Source organism: Pyrus communis, chromosome 16, assembly GCF_963583255.1.
Source record: "Pyrus communis chromosome 16, drPyrComm1.1, whole genome shotgun sequence".
In the NCBI taxonomy this organism is placed as follows: Eukaryota; Viridiplantae; Streptophyta; class Magnoliopsida; order Rosales; family Rosaceae; genus Pyrus; species Pyrus communis.
The window spans coordinates 18,417,407-18,433,277 of record NC_084818.1 but is presented as its reverse complement, the minus strand read 5'-3'; the positions used below and the strand labels follow the sequence as shown (position 1 = coordinate 18,433,277).

General features: G+C 38.4%; 1 protein-coding gene across 1 annotated transcript; it reads left to right on the top strand.

Moving 5' to 3' along the window:
• The first annotated feature begins 126 nt into the window (after positions 1-126).
• On the top strand, positions 127-6,313 carry LOC137720856 (DNA replication licensing factor MCM7-like). Its single transcript, XM_068459968.1, has 15 exons — positions 127-233; positions 321-388; positions 543-602; positions 719-942; positions 1,344-1,527; positions 1,774-1,896; positions 2,035-2,124; positions 2,321-2,463; positions 2,750-2,927; positions 3,340-3,531; positions 3,903-4,075; positions 4,252-4,455; positions 4,675-4,840; positions 5,414-5,635; positions 5,907-6,313. The coding sequence occupies exons 1-15, from the start codon at positions 203-205 to the stop codon at positions 6,012-6,014; spliced, it is 2,166 nt and encodes a 721-aa protein (XP_068316069.1). The 5' UTR covers positions 127-202; the 3' UTR covers positions 6,015-6,313.
• The last annotated feature ends 9,558 nt before the right edge of the window (positions 6,314-15,871 follow it).

Here is a 15,871-nt window from a genome sequence, read left to right as displayed (position 1 = left end):
GGGCCGGCCCTACTAATAGGCCTTCTTTTACGGCCTTGGCCCAGCTCAATGAAAAGAAATTACCCTCCCCTTATTTTCCCGCCAAAACCCTCGCCTCTATCCGTCATTTGCCGCCAAATCTGAGCTCTCACTTACTAATCAGTCTGTGTTTGGACTGCCCCTTTCTCTCTTGCTCTCCCTCTCTCTCCAATTGCTGGCAACCATGAAGGACATCGACTTCAGCGCTGAAAAAGGTAGGTTTTCGTCGACCGATCTCTCTCTCTCTCTCTCGCTCCTCCGTCAAAGTTAATACTCGATTTAATATTTGTTATTTTTGACAGAGCTCGCCAAGGATTTTCTTTCCAACTTTCCCGATTCGAATGGCGAACCCAAATACATGCGCATCCTTGTGAGTATCCCTCTTCTTCTTTACCACATTTTCTTGTAAGCTTTGATAGTACGGTTTGAAAACCCTAATTTCCCGTTGGATTGAATGCCGGATTCATTTTTCTGAATTTTTTGACTATTCAGCAGCAATATCTAAATGTTTTTTTACTTTTCAGCAACAAGTTGCAAACCGCAAATTTCGAGCCATCGAGATTGATATTGAGGACTTGTTTAGTGTAAGTTCCGCCTATGCTTGGGATTTTGTTGCAAATGCCTAATTATTATGATTATTATTTGTGAAAGAGTTGTTGATTTTCTTATACGAAATCCATTGTTAATTTGTGTTATGCAGTACGCAGAATTGGATGAAGAATTCCGCAATCGAGTTCAAGAAAATACTCGGCGTTACATTGGTATTTTTGCCGATGCTATTGATGAACTTATGCCGGAGCCCACAGAGGCATTTACAGATGATGATCATGACATACTCATGACTCAGAGGTCTGATGATGTACCAGAGAATATGGATGGTCCGGATCCACACCAGAAGATGCCTCCTGAAATCAAGCGCTACTTGTGAGTTCAAAGCAAAATCCTAATTCCGGTTGTGCTTGTTTGAATGAAATTTCGGTCCAAATGTGTGAATTCACTGAATTGTGGGTCACACTGATACACGTCCTGTTTCCGGTTTAACTTTTGTGTTTAGTAGTTTGTTATTCATGACTCATTAGTAAATGAACGTCGATTTTCATAAAGGTATTAGCTAGTTTGGTTTGCAGTATATGTTTTGAAAATATGCTGGTGCGATGTAAGTTCAACAGAGGTTTATCTCAGATTAATATTGGTAACTTACTTTTACATCTATTCCATGTCTTCTGTTGTAGTTTATTAATAAGTTTCATATGCTTCAACTTCCATTTGTAGTGAAGCTTTCTATGATTTTTGAATTTACTAGTGTTTTTTCATATGTATTCTAGTGAAGTTTACATAAGAGCATCTTCAAGTGGAAAGTCGAAGCCATATGCAATTAGGGAGGTCAAGGCTTCACATATTGGTCAGCTTGTAAGGATATCAGGTATTGTGACGCGGTGTTCAGATGTTAAGCCATTGATGCAGGTAGCTGTCTATACATGTGAAGAATGTGGTTTTGAGATTTACCAGGTACTTAGACACAATCCTTATGTTCAGCCATTTGATTGCCAATAAGCCATAATACAGTTTGGGTATTCAGCGTATTTTGAAACATTTGTTGTTAGCTACAAACCCATACATACTCAACATATTTCAAACCTTCTTGTTTCTCTCCCTTTTGGAGTATAATTTATTCAATGACACTGCACCTATACTTGTGCCTAGTTTCTTTAACGCCACTTTTGTTGACTCATGAATTCTTTTTGTGCCTAACAGGAAGTAACTGCTCGAGTCTTTATGCCACTTTTTGAATGCCCATCCAGGCGTTGTATAACAAATAGAACAAAGGGGAACCTTATTCTTCAACTCAGGGCATCAAAGTTCTTGAAATTTCAGGAGGTACTTTATGGCGATTTAGTCACAGTTATTTAATAACACGGGGACAGCTGTATTAGAATATGGTTTTGCATTAATTTTTTTCAACAGTAGCGTTTATCATCCTCTTCTGTGATATAGTTAGATGTGGTTCAATTTCAGGCAAAGATACAAGAGTTGGCTGAAGATGTTCCAAAAGGCCACATTCCACGGACAATGACTGTTCACTTCCGGGGTGAACTCACAAGAAAGGTTGAATACTTCTATGTTAATTATCATAAAGTATTTTAAACTAAAACTTACAGTTTTGAATGAATCCCTTGCAATGGGGTAGACAGGGGGGTTTCCGCTTCACATGATTGCAGGAAGTGATGACATCCAGCTTCTACTTAACTGATTGTAACTATTTTCTTTGAATTTGCATGTGCCTCTTCCTCAACACCATTAGGTAGCTCCGGGTGATGTTGTGAAACTATCTGGGATTTTTCTTCCTATTCCTTACACTGGTTTCAGAGCAATGCGGGCTGGCTTAGTTGCTGATACTTACTTAGAAGCCATGTCCATCACACATACAAAGAAAAAATATGAAGAGTAAGCCACTATTCCATGTTCAGTACAATTTTGTCATTGGTTTCTGCATCTCGTTTATCAGTTCTCAGTCGACAAAACCATCTATATTTGTGTAATTGACTAAATTACTTTTCATACAAATCTTGTACTATATATTGTTCTCATCTTTTCAAATCTTAACATAGAGTTTATCTGGTGCTTGTAGTACAATTTTTACTAAACTTATTGTTCTTTTTACCTACTTTGATAAACCTATTTAATTCTTAGGTGAAAAAGGTATTGTGTACTAACTTGAGTTGTGCCACAGTTATGAACTTATAGGAGATGAGGAAGAACAAATTGCACGTTTGGCTGAGGATGGTAACATATATGAAAAGCTGGCTCGATCTTTGGCACCTGAAATATACGGGCATGAAGATATCAAAAAGGCTCTGCTTCTGCTCCTAGTGGGCGCTCCTCACAGGAAACTAAAAGATGGAATGAAGGTAAGTTCTCACCGTTACCAGATGCCATCTGACTCAATTACACATATTGATAAATTGAATTTTGCTTATCCTTCTGAGAATTTTTATTCACAAGATTATGGATTTCATTTGGATGTATCCTCTACATTGAAGTGAAAGATCAGCAGTCCTCCCTTCTTCCTTCCCTATATTGCAGCTTGCTGACCTGGCACTTGCATGTCCTGGTCACTGGTTAATGTTTATGTAAATTGAGTTTCAGTTTGCAATTTGTCTCCTTCCTTTATAAGATGGGATTCCCAAGCCAAATGTTCTATTTTCAGGATAATTCCAAGCTCATATCATGCCTGTGATAAAGTAGACGGGTCATAGCATGTTTTATCATTTGCACGATAGGACCGCAAGAGGTCATAATACATTCTCCTTCAAAATGCAGATTAGAGGAGATTTACATATTTGTCTGATGGGTGATCCTGGAGTTGCAAAGAGCCAGCTTCTCAAACACATAATTAATGTAGCACCCAGGGGAGTATATACAACTGGCAAAGGAAGCAGTGGAGTTGGTCTAACTGCTGCTGTTCAGAAAGATCCCGTCACAAATGAAATGGTCCTGGAAGGAGGAGCATTGGTGAGATACATATGCTCCTTTCAGTTATATAATATATATATATATGTTTATTTTTTCATGTTATATTCGTGGAAGAGCATACAAAGTTACAAACCAGTAAATACTTGCCGAATATATGCATAATACTCGAGAGTTTTTAATGTTAAACTTTGATTGCATCATACCAGTGTGTGCCTTTGATGCAGAAGCAATAGCTAGAAAGTGAAGAGGGGAAGTAAAACCTAGCCAGTTTTCAGGAGTCAATCCATAACCTATTCACTTTATAATCCCTAATTAGATCTGATTCCCTATAGTTCTTTATTAGGCTTTCTATATGATTATTATTTTAGTGTTTCTGGGTGTTGAATTGTGGAAGTATTAACTCATTTCAGGTGCTAGCGGATATGGGAATATGTGCTATTGATGAGTTTGATAAGATGGATGAATTAGATCGTACAGCCATACATGAAGTTATGGAGCAGCAGACTGTCAGCATTGCTAAGGCCGGGATCACTACGTCTTTGAATGCAAGAACTGCTGTTCTTGCTGCAGCTAATCCAGCATGGTAAAAATCTTTCCACTTATTTTTAATCTGGTTCATATAGGGCATTACTCCTTGTCACTTCTCTTCTAAATCATATTGCTCTAATTATGTGGTGCCTTTTCCACTGCTGGCAGCCAACCTTTTGTGTAAAATCTGTGCAAACTCTTACTGTAGTTGTTTTATATATATTCTTGAAGGGGGAGATATGACCTACGTAGAACTCCTGCTGAAAACATTAATCTTCCACCAGCCCTTTTGTCAAGATTTGATCTTTTATGGTTAATCCTGGATCGAGCAGATATGGATAGTGATCTTGAGATGGCTAGGCATGTTGTCTATGTTCATCAGAATAAAGAATCTCCGGCTCTTGGCTTCACTCCACTTGAGCCATCTGTTATTCGGTAAATTTCACATCACTTTTACCATGGAAAGCTCAGTAGTACTGATTTCAGGATCTTCTCTTTTGTTTTAGTCTTTCTATTGATCACTTTTCCATGAAACGAGTATGATTTCTCTGTGTAGAACTTGTAATTTGTAAAGCTACCTAAATCCTTATTTTCAAGTCTGCTGATTAGTGGTACTTTCTGATAAGATCCTTTCTTTTATGATTTTTTTTTCAGGGCTTATATTTCTGCAGTGAGAAGATTGTCTCCTTCAGTCCCACAGGAACTTGAGGAGTATATTGCTAGTGCCTACTCTAGCATTCGGCAAGAAGAAGCTAAATCGAATGCACCCCATTCCTATACAACTGTGAGAACTCTGCTCAGCATTCTTCGAATATCAGCTGTAAGTCCTGCCTTTCATTTTTTTTAATTTAAATAAATGTGGTTCTGCAAATATACTGTGTGTCACAATAGAATGAGATGGCAAGAAATGATACAACAATATATACAGAGCATCAAAGTTGACTGAGGTGGCAAAATTGATGGTTTCTAGCCATCTACATAGGCATAGGGTTTGCGTTCTGCCATCTTCATCAGGCAGAGGGAAAGCCACCCAATTTAAGAGTGTTACGACCTAAATGGTGTGTATTTAAGCGGAACCTTTCTGCGTATGGAGTGGGTCAGATGTTTAGGTTGGAATTGTAAAAAGGTAATATGTAGGGCAGTAGGAGTATTGTTTGTACCATCTTTTTACCCATTTGATTGGTTGCTCAAGAAACTGTGTCCATAAGTAGAGGAAGAATTATCTAGCATGGAAATCTAGTATGCTTTTTTGGGTATTATAGATAAATAGATTTTCTTGGTTTGTTGGATGGGTTGCTCGAAAATGCTCGTCCGGAGAAGGAAGCGATAAATGTTTATACTTTACAGGGTGTGTTGATCACGCAACAGACAAACTAACTTCTTTCACTTACAGGCAATAGCAAGACTCCGACATTCTGAAACTGTGGCTCAATCTGATGTGGATGAGGCATTAAGGCTGATGCATATGTCGAAGTTCTCTTTGTACTCAGATGATCGCCAGAAATCTGGTCTGGATCCCATTGGAGATATCTATTCAATTTTGCGAGATGAGTCTGAGACGACGGGCAAGCAGGATGTGAGCTATGCACATGCTCTAAATCTGATTTCTAGGAAGGTTAGTTTTTGCAACTCAACTTTAAGCATCTTGTGATCGATGTTCAGATAAATAATTGAAAGCCAACCTATATAAGTGGATCTAATGCTGAAAATCCAACTGCACTGCTTATCATGTCAAACTAGTACAAAACTTGAAAGTGATAAATATAATTATATAATTTTTAGTAGTAGAAATTCAAATATATAGCAAAAATGAAAATTCGTGATAATCATGTTCGAACGTCTATCTATTTTGTCTCAAGCCATATGGAATGTTTGCTTTGGAACAGGGATATAGTGAAGCCCAACTGAAACAATGTTTAGAGGAATACGCAAACATAAATGTGTGGCAGATCAATCCCATTTCTTTTGACATCCGATTCATTGATGCCATTTGAAAGATCAGTGAGTGGGAAGCCACTCAACTCGGGAATAACATGTTTCTATTGAAGGTGGTTTCGAGCTTTTCTTGGGAGTACATCATTGGTTGCTTCATCAACCGTAGCAGTGCCTTCTGCCAAGATTTGTCTACATTTACCTTGCTGAACCTTGGTTTCATTTACTCTTTTGTTGTAGCTCGGACTGTTTTGAGCTTAGCTTGAGTAGATAAGATTATTCGACATGGCATGCCATCGTTGCAGAACTGTATTGGGAGTCTGATTAGCTGAAATTGTACTACTTGGTTTGTATTTTGATATTGATGCATTAGGATTTTTTTCCTTCTTTTATGTTTCGTACATTACAAATACAATGCGCATAGATGAGATTTGTTATCGCTCGTTGTTCACACGTCTAAATCTTAATAGGTATTAAGTAGGTATACCATATGTTTCCAGTAAAAGTTTTATAATCGTAACTATTTAAATTTTTAATCTTATTTTGAAGATCAACTTTGAAAAAAATCATTCAAAACGAACATCGTTTAGTCATTCAAATGTTCAACTATGTAGATACTAAGTAGCATATTTATGATGAACCGTTGATTTATTTAACATATTTAGATAACTAAATGATGTCCGATAGGAATGATATTTTTGTTGAAATGATCTTAGTTTCTAGAATGCACACGTTTATTCATATGGTTTTCAACTTAATGCCCGACGATTGGTACGAATAATGATATACGCGTGTGAACTCATGAACACAAAATCTCGATGCAATGTGCGTTTCTCAATTTGTTTGGCTACTGTCTCCCTGCTACTTGTTTTCAATTACATATTTAAATGAACGAGTCCCATTTACTGCTTGTTTGAGCTCATCCAAGTTATAGCAGCAGGCTGGCTTGACAAAAGTTGGGTTTGTAGAGAGGTTATTTCCCATTCGAACCCTACGCCAAACCTTTTTACCTTGCTATAGGAAGAAAATAAAAGGTTTTCCGCTTCCCCATTAAGGGTTAGCTTGGTTTGCAATAAGTTGAGTGAAGGGGACCAAAATTGCAGTCCATGCTTGCAACATCCTCCCCTTGGTCTACTTAATAATTTACTAAGAAAACAAAAAGAAATTTCTCTAGGTGTTATATGGTGCTTCATTTCGTTCCACACTGACTAGGTATTATGCCTTCACCGTTGACCGTTGAAGAATTTTGCTGATATTTTAGGCAGATTTCATTTGATCATATACTGTATAGGTTGGCCTAGTCATTTTATTTCCTATGCTGGGTTTTTAGTGATTACCTTCTGTATGATGTATAGGTATCCTCATATAGAGAGAGATCACTTGGTCAAGCTTCTAAGGCAATTGCTACTGAGTATAGCCACTCCTTTACATGGCAAGGTTGGAAGAAGTCCTCTGAATGCAGCTCATGTCCCTACATTACTGGGAACTGGTTCCTTCTCGCTTCTGGATAGTATGTGATATTTACGTTTCATATATTTACATATCTCTGATTCTCGATTGGTGTTTTTTTTCTGCTTGTGGATATATTGAAATCTTCTGTATCACTAATAAATTACTTGAAAAGATGAGTAATGCATAATTATGACAGTATGATTGTTTAGAGGATGAAATCTCTGCTGTACAAATCTTTGGTCATTTGTAAATTGTCTTGATTTACAGTGGTAAATATCCTTCCTCACGATCTCCTTTTAAGAAATATAAGCATTCAACTACTCTGCTGTAGATAAACATGACAACTTTGATAGAGATTTCTGCTGTACCTTTTCTATGACTGCCTGGGACATAACAGTTATCTAACGTGTCATGGTTGTGTAACACCTATAAGACCCCTCTTAACCTATTGCATCTTTGAAAGTTGTGCCTTTCCTGCTCATAGGAATGTACATCATACATAATAATATGCTGCTTGGTTATCCTATGCATGTAAGTGCTTAGGTTTGGCTCAAATACTTTTTTGGGTCTTTTACCACAGCAGAACCCTCACTTAGGTAGATAAATTTGTAGGCTGCTTCATGACTTTTTCTTTTCACTACCTTGTATCTTTTCAGGTTCCAGACATTAGGTTTCTTCATATGTTACTTACTTCTGCAATTTTCATTTCTTTTTTCTCGCAGGTGATAGGAATAAGGAAAATAAGAGAGTTAAGCCCCTGCCAGCGCACCTGCGTTGGCCTTGCATGCAGGCTGATCAAGTTCACGGGCTTAGTTTAAGGGAAATTGGAGGAGGTTTCACAAAGCATCATCGAGCTCCATCCATTCGCTCTGCGTGTTATGCGATTGCTAAACCATCAAATATGGTGCAGAAGATGAACAACAAAAATTTATTTTCTGGGGGCATCATAATGCTGTCTGCTGTGGTATGGCTCACTTGAAACAAATTATTTTCTGGGAGTTTGATTTCTTAAGGGCATGCTAAGTTAATGTTTGTTTCCATGGAAGTCAACATTGTATGGGATAAGGATAAATAATAATAAACACAGATAATATAGACACTATCCAAGCATTTTCCTTTTTGTATTTGTAGGGAGTTTTAAGTCAACGGAATGAAAGGTCAAAACTGAAGTACTTGTAGTTCTAAATTGTTCTCATTTTTGTCTTAAAAATTAAAATATACATTTTCTGGTTCCATCTACTGATATTATCTCCATGTGTTCCATGATACATAATTACATTTACATGTTGCACTTTGTATATGAATTTGGGAATTTGTATTACTATGAACTTTTTGCGAAAAATAGGACCGATGCTTTTATCATGTAGCCATTTTTTATCGGTCCGGGAGATATGTTATCACGGGTGCAGATGATCGGCTTGTGAAGATATGGTCAATGGAAACTGTACTTTGCTTGGCTAGCTGTCGTGGACATGAAGTGAGTTAAGATTGTTGACTTAATAGTCTACAAACTCTTTCTTTCTCTCACCCTCTAGCGGTCTATCCCCCAAACACCCGCCCTCTCCTCCTCCTCCCTCCCTCCCTCCCTCCCTGTTTGGGGGGCTTCATTTGTTATACTGACTTGGCTGTAAGTTCGAACAATGCTTTGGTGGCATCTGCTTCAAATGACTTTTCCATTCGAGTTGTATGTATACCCTACCATTTAACATGTCAGTTTGGCTTCTTTTCTTATGTATCAGCCAGTGAATAGTTATTTTACCTGCAGTGGTGTTTGCCAGATGGATTTCCAATTTCAGTTCTTCAGGGGCATACTGGGGCTGTGACTGCTATTGCTTTTAGTACCAGGCTTAGTGCTGTTTACCAACTGCTATCGTAAGTTCAATTCTTGGAGTTATTGCTCTCTGATTTTTTTTCCCCCTTTCCCTGGTTGTATCCTGAGTTAATGACATTTGTAGGTCATCAGATGATGGGACTTGTCGAATCTGGGATGCTAGGTCCTCCCAATGCCCGCTGCGAATATACATGCCAAAACCTTCTGAGACTTCAACTGGTTAGATAATGCTTCTGACACTGTTGCCTTATTTGGGCGATGGGACTTACATCAAGTGATGTTTACTTGCAGGGAAGAGCAATGCTATTTCAATCACTGGACCCTCCTCGAGCAATGGTCCACAGAGCCATCAAATACTTTGTTGTGCTTACAACGCCAATGGGACTGTTTTTGTCACAGGTAGCTCTGACACTTTTGCAAGGGTATGTTTAACCATGAAATTTTAACATTAGTTCATATGATTAGTCCACAGCTGCCTTTTGATTTGCTTGCATCGGTTGACTTTTATCACATGTGAAGTTGGATATTTTACCAAAACCAAACTACTTGCAGGTCTGGAATGCTTTAAAATCTAATACAGATAACTCAGAACAATCAATACATGAGATGGATGCACTGGCAGGCCACGAGAATGACGTGAATTATGTCCAATTCAGGTTTGTTGTCCTAATGTCTTAAAAATAAATGTAGGCCACATCTTTCTGACTGCAGTGAAGAGGAGAAAGGAAATATTAGCACCAGTTCCTCTGGTGACCCAGACTGCAGTGAAGAAGACAGTGAAGCTGGATGCAGTCATAAGGATGGCCTTCGTCGATCAAGGAGAAAAAGACCAAGGGTAAAAATGCTCTATCTATCTTTAGATTCTATACCAGTTTTTGTTTTGTTCGACCTACATCGATAGAATTTTAATGATCTTTAGGTTGAGTCTTCTGAGAGGCGTGTCAAGAAAAAGAGAGTGGGTGGGCATGATCGCGTTTTATTTGGGATTAAAAGAACTAAAAATTCAAAAGGTGGCCAGAAAGTTTCAAAGAGGAAGTCTTCTAGAGCAAAGACATTGAGACCCCAGCGAGTAGCAGCACGCAATGCTCGAACTGTGTTTTCTCAGAACCCTGGAACATCTACAGAAGGAGAAGAAGATGATTGGGAAGATGATTCATCGAATAGTGAGTCTCTTTAGCAAGAATTCTGATAGGATTTTTACCACCTGCATAAAAGGGTTAAAAACACCTAAAATACTTGCAAGAGAAACAAGGTTATTGTAGTATAATTGGCTCAAGCAAGGTCGTTCTCCACAAGGATTAATTTAAAGAGATCAAAGCAAAATCAATTCTCAACTAATTAATTAAAACAAAGTTTTTCTTTTGAAAGAGGTGATTTAATGACCTAAACTAAGAAAAACGAATTTAATTAAAAAGATTACTTAAAAACCACAACTTTAAAGAAAGATACGGGGAACAATTTTTAGGATTCAAAGAGAGAAAAGTACTAGGGTTCCGCCGTCACCCTAACAATCCTATGTAGCTTTTCTAAATTACTTACGAACCATACATGTATGTTTTGAAAGTTAGGTTTTCCTAGAGTATATCCTACTTGGAACCTCCAACATAGAACGTATATCTAACATGCAACCCGTCCATGGTGTTCAGATCGAATGTGAACATGCAAGACTCATTAAGTTTTATGAAAACCTTTTTTAAAAAAAAACCATATAACCCTTAAAACGTGTCGTCCATCCTAAGAGGTTACACATATTAACCACAAGAAGCTTTAGTCAATTTTAGGGACAATCCTCCGCCAAAATTGCATCAAATAACTTTTCCAAATATCTTGATGGTCGCGAATCACTAAGACAAATAGATAGTTTAAAGCACAGTGATTAACATTCCAAAACCTGCATGCATAAATTCATAAGCAAAGTAAAAAGAGACTACATATTCTTGCTAAGGATCATGGTCTCGCCCTAGCAAAAAGAATTAGTTACGCATATTCATATTAAAAATCATAGTTTTTATTGAAATAGAAAAAGAATGAAAACACCTTGTAGAATAAAATCTGAAAAGCTCTAAACTTTTTCCCAAAATCTTCTCTCCAAAAGTTGCATATAAGAAAAGCCACCCAAATTTAGAACGGCTGACCCTTTTAATATCTCTCCCTCAAGCAAAAACAAAAACCCTAACCATCCAGTCTTTTATTCCCACTAAGAAACTAAATAATAATAAAATAAAATAGAAAATAAATTCCTAATTAAACTAGGAAAAGCTACACAGAAACTGTTCATCCACGTTTTATCCTCAAATCTTCTTCAAATCCGGCCCAAGATAGCTTGTTTTAAAGATAAGAACGTTCTGAACACATCTCCAGAAGGTCACGAACCCATCCGAGGTCATCTTGGGCTCCAAAAACGCAAGTTAAGCCCAAAACGTCACTATTCCAGCACTGCGCATGACTCCTTTATTTTATTGCCAGAAAATATTCGCTTGGTAGAAAAATCTGATATTTTGGCACGATCAAGCTAAGTGACTCACGAACGTCCTCCAATTGGAATTACTCCAAAATTCGTCCATTTGACCATGTTTTGCTCCAGAGGAAGTCGAAAATCCTATATTGGAAATATAATTCAAAGTATCAAAATTCTTCCAAATTATTAACCAAAATATACTAAGAATAGGGTTAAATATATAATATAAAATATACTCATCAAATTCCACACTCAAAACAATGATGGGGACTTCCAGATAATGCAACAAAACCATACTAAAGAAGAACCATCTCGACATGAGTTTGGCAATATAGTGAAGCCGCGTGTAGTTTGTTCGTCTCAGTCAAACGTCAGAAGCATGCCAAAATTGGTTTTTAAGATTAAGAAGCAAGAGGCTCCAAAGGATGTAAAACTCAAAGATGTCACTCCAGATAACAGGATTATTAACAGCTCTGTGGATCCAGATTCCTCTTCGGTGGATGTGGTTGACCTAAAGTTTTCAAGAAATCTCTTAGGCAATGATTTGACAGATACTGGGGAAACTATAAAGACAGAGAATTCATTGGAAGCATCCGCAAATGACCAGGATAGCAGAGTCAGATTGGAAGCAGCTAGTTGTAATGTCCATATAGAAGGGATGAATAATGTGCATCGGTATGTTAATCCTGAGAATAATTGTGAACAATTTTGTAATCATTCAAAAATTAAGGGAAGGGAAAATTATGAAGGTGTCTTGCGTTGCAGGGATGAGGAACATACTGGAACGAGTGCATTTGAGGATCTGGATGGTCTCAAAAGTAGAGAGCTTTGTCATACTGACGAGGCCCTTGTATCTTCATCATTTGATTACTCAGCTTTGGGCGAGCACAAACAAAAAGGAATCGAGGGGAGTTTGCTAGAAGAAAGCACTCTGGTGATTATGCTTCTCTTAAATTTCCTGCACAAAACTCCACAAATTCTAGAGATTTAATCCCCAACGATTCTTCAAGCATGGATCCAAATTCAAATTTTGGGGTACGGAAAGTGGGTGGAGGTGCTGGCAGATCAACTTCTTTCAAGTTTGCAAGCGCAGGACTAATTCAGAAGGTTCTGGTGGTAATATTGAAGAATATGCAATAAATATCAACGACCATCATGATTCAGGAAAGGATCTCCCCGCAGCTGCAACCAATGCAATACGCGGAACAAGAACCTTTAAGATCAAAGCAACTTCACGGAAGGTGGACTCTGTGAGTAGGTCGAATCACATGAGTTTCCCATGTGCCATTATAAGGTGGACTCTGTGAGAAGATTTTCTCAACTACTGTTGTGATTAATTTAAGAAATTATGTTGTATGATTATACAGAAATATGTTTGATGTGTTTTGGGGACTCTGAATTGAATAAAGATAGGGGTTTGCTTGTGCTTCTGTACGCAGGTGATTCAAGGAGATGTGCTCAAGACTGAGGAGCTTCCCTATTTCGATATATGTGTGGCAAACATCCCTTATTAAATCTCATCTCCCTTGACCTTCAAGTTACCGAAGCACCAACCTGCTTTCCCATGTGCCATTATAATGTTTCAGAGGGAAAGTCTCGTTGCACAGCCCCGTGACAAGCTCTATTGTCGGCTTACCGTCAACACCCAACTCTTGTCCCGGGTATCTCACCTCCTCAAAGTTGGAAGGAACAATTTTCGCCCCCCGCCTAAGGTGGATTCTTCTGTCGTTCGAATCTAGCCCAGGAAACCGGCTTTACAAGTGAACCAAAAGGAGTGGGATGGCTTTTTGCGGATCTGTTTCAATAGGAAAAACAAAACCCTTGGCTCAATTTTTAGGCAGAAAAGTGTCATCAATTTGCTCGAGAAGAATTACAAGACCCTGCAGGCGCTTAATCCTGCAACAGCCCAAGAAGAGGATACTAATGATGTGATGGAGTTTATGGATGAGGACATGGAGATGGATGATGATGGGATGGAGATGGAGGTGGAGGGTGTTAATGCGGAAGGGGAGATATCCGAATTCAAGAAAAAGGTGCTGGATTTGTTGAAGAAGTCTGGTTTTGAAGGCGAAAGGTCCTCCAAGCTCAAATTACAGCAATTTTTAGACCTACTTTCCCGGTTAACAAGGATGACATACACTTCATCTGATCTTAGGATCCAGTGTTATATTTCTTACAAGATTATTATACATTTTACTCAACCCAATTTTGTTAGGTTGCATCAAGTCTTTCTCTTGTTTTATTTAGTGTTTTCTTAGAGGGGATACGTGATGATTTAGCTTGAGATTATATGTCCGATGGTTCTCCAAGTTTCCTTTCCAATGTATGTGGATAATGCATCTTAATTGAGAGAATGCAGACATGAGATTTCACGGTTTTTAGTCGATTTTTCGAATTACTACAAAATCCCGCACCATTTTGAATCGGTAGTGTGCTTAGCATTGTAAGCCATAAGCTGTTTGCATTATTGGAATCATTGATTAATCTAATTGGATTCAATCGTCTACCACTGCGATGCATCTCCACAAGGAAAAAGATGGTAACGACAGACATTTGCCTTCTTTTTATTGCTTGTTCAAGTTCCTTATCAGAATTTCCGACCTATCAAGTTGTTTGAACGGAACACATTGGTGGTATGCCAATTGAAATGCAGATGCATCTGGTCCACCTTCCATACGCTCATTTGACACGAAACTTCAAATTGCAATGAAAAGAAATAAAGATTAACCGATTACGATACAAAGCTTTGTGAGCTTAACATATTGGAAGGCACTTTCGGCACTTTCTTCCTTAATTCAAGGGATTAATCATCTCCCTTAATTCAAGGGGATGTTATTTTATTATTCCTATTGGAAGGCACTTTCAGCACTTTCTTCCTTAATTCAAGGGATTAATCATCTCCCTTAATTCAAGGGGATGTTATTTTATTATTCCCTAAGCCGGACAACTTCCATAATTCAAGAGTGCTTTCGGCACTTTCTTCCTTAATTCAAGGGATTAATCATCTCCCTTAATTCAAGGGGATGTTATTTTATTTTTCCCTAAACCAGCTGTTGTGGTGTAAAGCAAGAGGTTAATCCTCTTATATATTGCTGTACAATTGTAAAAGAACATACAAGGGAAATATAATTCAATCCTTGAAAATCAATATGGTATCAGAGCAGGAAAATTAACCTGCGTCTGCTATACTGCTATCCGAGCGTGTTCAATCCTCAAAATGTCTGAAGACAATCCGCTGATATCCGAAGCTGAAAGCTCACAAAAGCCTTCCTCCATGAACGTGCATGAGGTGGACGTCAACCCAAATCAAAGATTAAGCTCAGTCGTGTTGAATGAGTTTAATTACTTGCCTTGGTCGAGAGCTGTGTCTTTGGCGCTAGGTGGAAGGTCCAAGCTGGGGTTCATAAATGGAAGCTTCAAAATACCTGATGCTTCCTCACCAAACTATGAATCCTGGCTTAGCAAGGATCAGCTGGTTATGTCATGGCTTTTGAATTCCATGGATCGTAAATTAGCTGAAATATTCAGCTATTCAGAATCCTCGTACCAGCTATGGGAAGCGGTCAAGGAAATGTATGGCAGCCAAAACAATGCTGCACGGGTCTTCCAATTAAAGAAGGACATCTCCGATCTGCAGCAAGATGGCAAACCGTTTGTGCAACTCCTAGGAAGCATGAAAAGCATGTGGAATGAGTTGGAAATCTATCGCCCTCACACAACCGACGCATCACTGCTACGAAAGAGAGCAGAAGAAGACAAGATATTTCAACTCTTGTCTAGTCTTGATTCAACGTATGAAGATCTTCGATGTCACATACTCATGAACACTGAGCTTCCTTCTTTCACCAGTGTGTGTGCGACGATTCAACGGGAAGAAGTAAGAAGGAAAGTCATGAACATAGGTACAACGACCAGTGTACCTGAGGCTAGGGCATATATAACCAACGAAAAGAGGTACAAAGGAAAACATCCGAACTTGAAGTGTCAACATTGCAATAATATAGGTCACGTCAAAGACACATGCAGGATCTTACACCCAGAGTTAAAGCCTGAGTTCATGAAGGACAACAAGGGTGTGCAAAGGATGAACCGTGCTCCACATTGAGCGAATCATGTGTCTACCTCCACCTCCAATGGGCCAGATCCACTCAAGAACTTCACAGCGAATCCTGCTGAAC

What these genes read in the sequence shown, in the direction of transcription:
- LOC137720856 (XM_068459968.1), top strand. Translation starts at nt 203, where the DNA reads ATGAAGGACATCGACTTCAGCGCTGAAAAAG. An exon ending in CCAAATACATGCGCATCCTT is followed by an intron (nt 389 to 542) that starts GTGAGTATCCCT and finishes TTTACTTTTCAG; the next exon opens with CAACAAGTTGCAAACCGCAA. An exon ending in CTTGAGCCATCTGTTATTCG is followed by an intron (nt 4,456 to 4,674) that starts GTAAATTTCACA and finishes TTTTTTTTTCAG; the next exon opens with GGCTTATATTTCTGCAGTGA.